Raw genomic sequence first — 4,154 nt, 5'->3', positions numbered from 1 at the left:
TACATTATGTTATATGTAATATATAATAGGTTACCTATATAATAATATCTTAAAGTGTACAGTGATGATTTGATATATATGTGTGTGTGTGTGTGTATATATATATATATATATATACACACACATTATAAAAGGATTCCCACAATTGAGTTAACACATCCACCATCACCTTACATAGTTACTTTTTTTTAATAAAGTTTATTTATTTTGAGAGAGAGAGAGAGTGCGTGCGCACACAGGCGCACAAGTGGGGGAGGGGCAGAGAGAGAATAAGAGAGAGAATCCCAAGAAGGCTCCGTGCTGTCAGCCCAGACCCTGACTTGGGACTCAGTCTCATGAACCGTGAGATCATGACCTGAGCTGACATCAAGAATTGGACACTTAACCAGCTGGGCCACCCAGGTGCCCTATAGTTACTTTCTTTTTTTAAATGAGAATGCTTAAAATTTACTCTCTTAGCCAATTTCAAGTGTGCAATACGGTATTATTAACTATAGTCACCATGCTGTACATTAGATCCTCAGAACATATTTATCTTATAATTGAAAGTTTGTACCCCATTACCAACCTCCCCCCATATCCCCTTTCCCCCACCCCCAATCTCTGGCAACCACCAATCTACTTCCTGTTTCTATGTTTGGCTTTTTTAGATTCCACATTTAAGTGAAATAATGTAGCATTTGTCTTTCTCTGTCTGACTTATTTCACTTAACATGATGCCCTCCGGTTTCATCCACGTTGTCACAGATGTCAGGATTTCCTGTTTTTATGGCGTAAAAGATTTCATTGTATATACATACCACATTTTCTTTATGCATTCATCCATTGATGGATGCTTAGGTTGTTTCCATGTTTTGACCATTGTGAATAATGTTGCAATTAAACATGGAAGTGCAGATATCTCTTCAAGGTAGTGATTTCATTTCCATTAGATATATGCCCAGTAGTAGGATTGCTGGATCATATGGTAGTTTTTTTTTTTTTTTCAACGTTTATTTTTATTTTTGGGACAGAGAGAGACAGAGCATGAACGGGCGAGGGGCAGAGAGAGAGGGAGACACAGAATCGGAAACAGGCTCCAGGCTCTGAGCCATCAGCCCAGAGCCCGACGCGGGGCTCGAACTCACGGACCGGGAGATCGTGACCTGGCTGAAGTCGGACGCTTAACCGACTGCGCCACCCAGGCGCCCCTCATATGGTAGTTTTAACCTAGCCTGGATTTATTTTTTTAAGATTTTATTTATTTATTTTTTTAAGTAGTCTCTGCACCCATCATAGGGTTCAAACTTACAACCCAGAGATCAAGAGTCACATGCTGCAGGGACTGAGCCAGCCAGGTGCCCTTAGCTTGGATCTGTTCTTAATTGTGCACTGTAAGTTCATTGAAGACAGACACCATATGTTATTTACAAAACAATATGACAAGTAACACTACTGGCATTGAAGTTAAACAGATGAGTTTGAATCTTGGCTCTGCCACTCCTCAGTTAAAATACCGAGTAGTTTTTTTTTTGTGGTTGTTACTGTTGTTACCTTGTTTAGTCTCAGTAATGTCACCTGTGAAATTGATATAATAATGCTGACTTCTCTCCAGGCAGTTGTGAACATTAAATGAGGAGATGTATGAAAGTAATTACACAATACCTGGCACAGACAAGTATTCAACCAACAGTAACTATTATCATGTGTATGTCTTCTTTATTATTTGAATCCCTACCTTGCAGCACTCCAGTCTTTGCTATAAAGATCATGGCTAAGGTGAAAAGGAAACCATGAGAGTAATTTAGGGTCTAGCACCCTTGGTTTACTGGCCTTTATATTTTCCTCTGTGACCTTAATATTTGAAACACCAGGGACTGCTGTTGGGGATTGAGGCTTTCTTCTAGCCCAAATGAACTTTTTAGAGGTGGGGCAGGAAGAAAAGTGTCATCTCTTAGGACCAGGACTTCCCTGGATGTTCTGAACCTCTCAGGGGAATTCCAATTCAATCTCTAGTGCCTTCTCCCCTCCCCCACAGTGGCTCTGCAGGGTGTCCCAGTGATGGGAACTTCCACTGACTAACCTCCACCTTCATGGGTCCCCAGGAGTTGGGGACCTTCTTAAACACTGCCTCCTACATGAAGCAGGTCAGAAAGAGTCTCTCCTGTTATAGTACTTATTGACCTATTCTAGCTACTAGCTTTATGTTGTTTCCTCTTGTGTATTGCAAAGTCTCTGAGATTAAAGTCTGGCTCTGTTTCCTGTTTGATCAGTACAGTGAGCTGTACACATACTCCCAAGTAATAACTGTTACACTGAATTGTACGGAAGCCAGTCTTGGGGCTATAGGCTCGAGCTGAGCGATAAACCCAGGCCTTGTCCTAAACTCTAAGGTGCTAGCTTCCCTGATCCCCAGAGCTTTAAGATATAAACTTCTCCCTGTGCTAGTGGGCAATTACCAGCCTGGAGTTCATTGTTTAACTCACTGTAGGAAGATCCCGGCAATAGATTTCAAAAGGTTGGTAGGAATGCAGGAAAACAAAACAAAACAAAACTTTATTTAGGGCATAGAGATTTACAAAGTGTTAACATCAAACTTTTTCCTCTCCATAATTTAAAGTTCATTTTTTTACTCGCTATTCCATAGGAGCATGGTGGAAATTCAAGACTGTAACAACTGGAAACCATCTGAAAGAATTCTGAACCTATCAGAATTTTACTTAAACTTTGTTCTAGTAGTCATATAAAAATAATAAAACAATAATTTATTTGGTCCCAAACATGATTATTATGATTCATCCAACATGCACAAAATTATCAAATTTTCATTCTCAATTTATCATTAACCACAAAGTTTACTAACGTGCCTGGCCAAAAATAATATTTGCTAAGTTGGTTAGCTGAATTTTAGGTGAAATAACATATCTTAGGAAAAGTTTGCTAACTCAGCAACTTGCTTTTTTCACTTGGCATTGAAAAAGAAAATTACCCTCTCAACTTCACCACTAACTCTTTCGTTGTTTGGACCTCAGTTCTGCTTGAAGAATGCCAAGGTGTCTCCTCTTGATTTCATGTGGCTTTTCACAAATCCGGTCAGTTTCCTGAACCCCTCCATCAGCCCGTCCCCACTGATGGCACAGCAGGGCTGCACATACCAGCTCCTGTCACTGCACAGCTTCTTCACTCTGAACATTCTAGTGATGTCCTCAGCAGACAGAGCTCCAGGCACATCTTGTTTGTTGGCTAATAGGACAATAGGCACATTTTTAATGTGCTCATTCTTCAAAATGTGCTTCAGCTCTCTCCTGGAGTCTTCCAGCCGCTGTTTGTCTGTACTATCCACAACATACATAAGCCCATCGGTGTTCTCACAGTAGTGCTCCCACACGGTTCTCATTTTCTCCTGTCCTCCAATATCCCAGACCGTGAGTGAAAGACTCTTTTCCAACTCGATCATCTCCACGTTGAAACCTATTGTTGGGATGGTCGTGATATCCTTAGCAAGCTTCAATTTGTAAAGGAGGGTAGACTTCCCAGCTGAGTCAAGTCCCAGAAGAAGAATCTGGGCTTGCTTGGTTTGTGGGTTTTTAGAACTCAGTAGACCCATCTTAGAGTTTTTTTCTCTCTTCAAAGACCTTTTTCTTTTGGCCAAGGACAGTGTTTATTCTTCAGGTCTCGCATAAAAATAATAGGAGGAAAGAAGATAGCAAATGCTTCATGTTATATTTTAAGACTGGGAATTTGTGTGCATTTATGTTGCAGCTTATCAACTTGACTATAGGCAAACAGAGTTTATTTGCAGTCCCAGCCAATCCTGAGGAATCTGGTGTGAGTAAGCAGCCAATGTTCTAGTCACTTAAAGGAGAAATTCTTTGGGAGTGAGTAGGACATAGGAGGGGGTAGCATGGTGTGATGCCACAGCTTGTTCTCTTCCAGATGTGGGAAGTTTAGAGGTAACCGAATGTTTATGGGAACATGGTTCAGTAGTAGAATAAAAACTTCCCAAGTGGTTTACAAGTGGTTTATAGAACTTCTCTAGTTACTTGAACATTTATCTTATCCTGGTTGTAAATGAGTAACCAGACTTATGAAGTCATGAAGAAAGAGTTTATCTCATACTGCCCTAAGAATCTTTAGTACTTTCCCCTTGTCCAGATTACTCAGTAGGATACTTT

The 4,154-nt window shown here is 40.4% G+C and overlaps 1 protein-coding gene across 1 annotated transcript; it reads right to left on the bottom strand.

Annotated features, from left to right (window-relative positions):
- Window positions 1-2,518: 2,518 nt before the first annotated feature.
- ARL14 (ADP ribosylation factor like GTPase 14) lies at window positions 2,519-3,690 on the bottom strand. The gene has a single exon (XM_030330119.1). It carries the CDS (start codon window positions 3,584-3,586, stop codon window positions 3,008-3,010), a length of 579 nt encoding a protein of 192 aa, XP_030185979.1. The 5' UTR covers window positions 3,587-3,690; the 3' UTR covers window positions 2,519-3,007.
- Window positions 3,691-4,154: the final 464 nt, after the last annotated feature.

Source organism: Lynx canadensis, chromosome C2 (assembly GCF_007474595.2).
Source record: "Lynx canadensis isolate LIC74 chromosome C2, mLynCan4.pri.v2, whole genome shotgun sequence".
NCBI lineage: Eukaryota > Metazoa > Chordata > Mammalia > Carnivora > Felidae > Lynx > Lynx canadensis.
The sequence above is the reverse complement of the archived record's forward strand: the minus strand, read 5'-3'. Positions and strand labels throughout refer to the sequence as shown.

What these genes read in the sequence shown, in the direction of transcription:
- ARL14 (XM_030330119.1), bottom strand. Translation starts at nt 3,586, where the DNA reads ATGGGTCTACTGAGTTCTAAAAACCCACAAACCAAGCAAGCCCAGATT.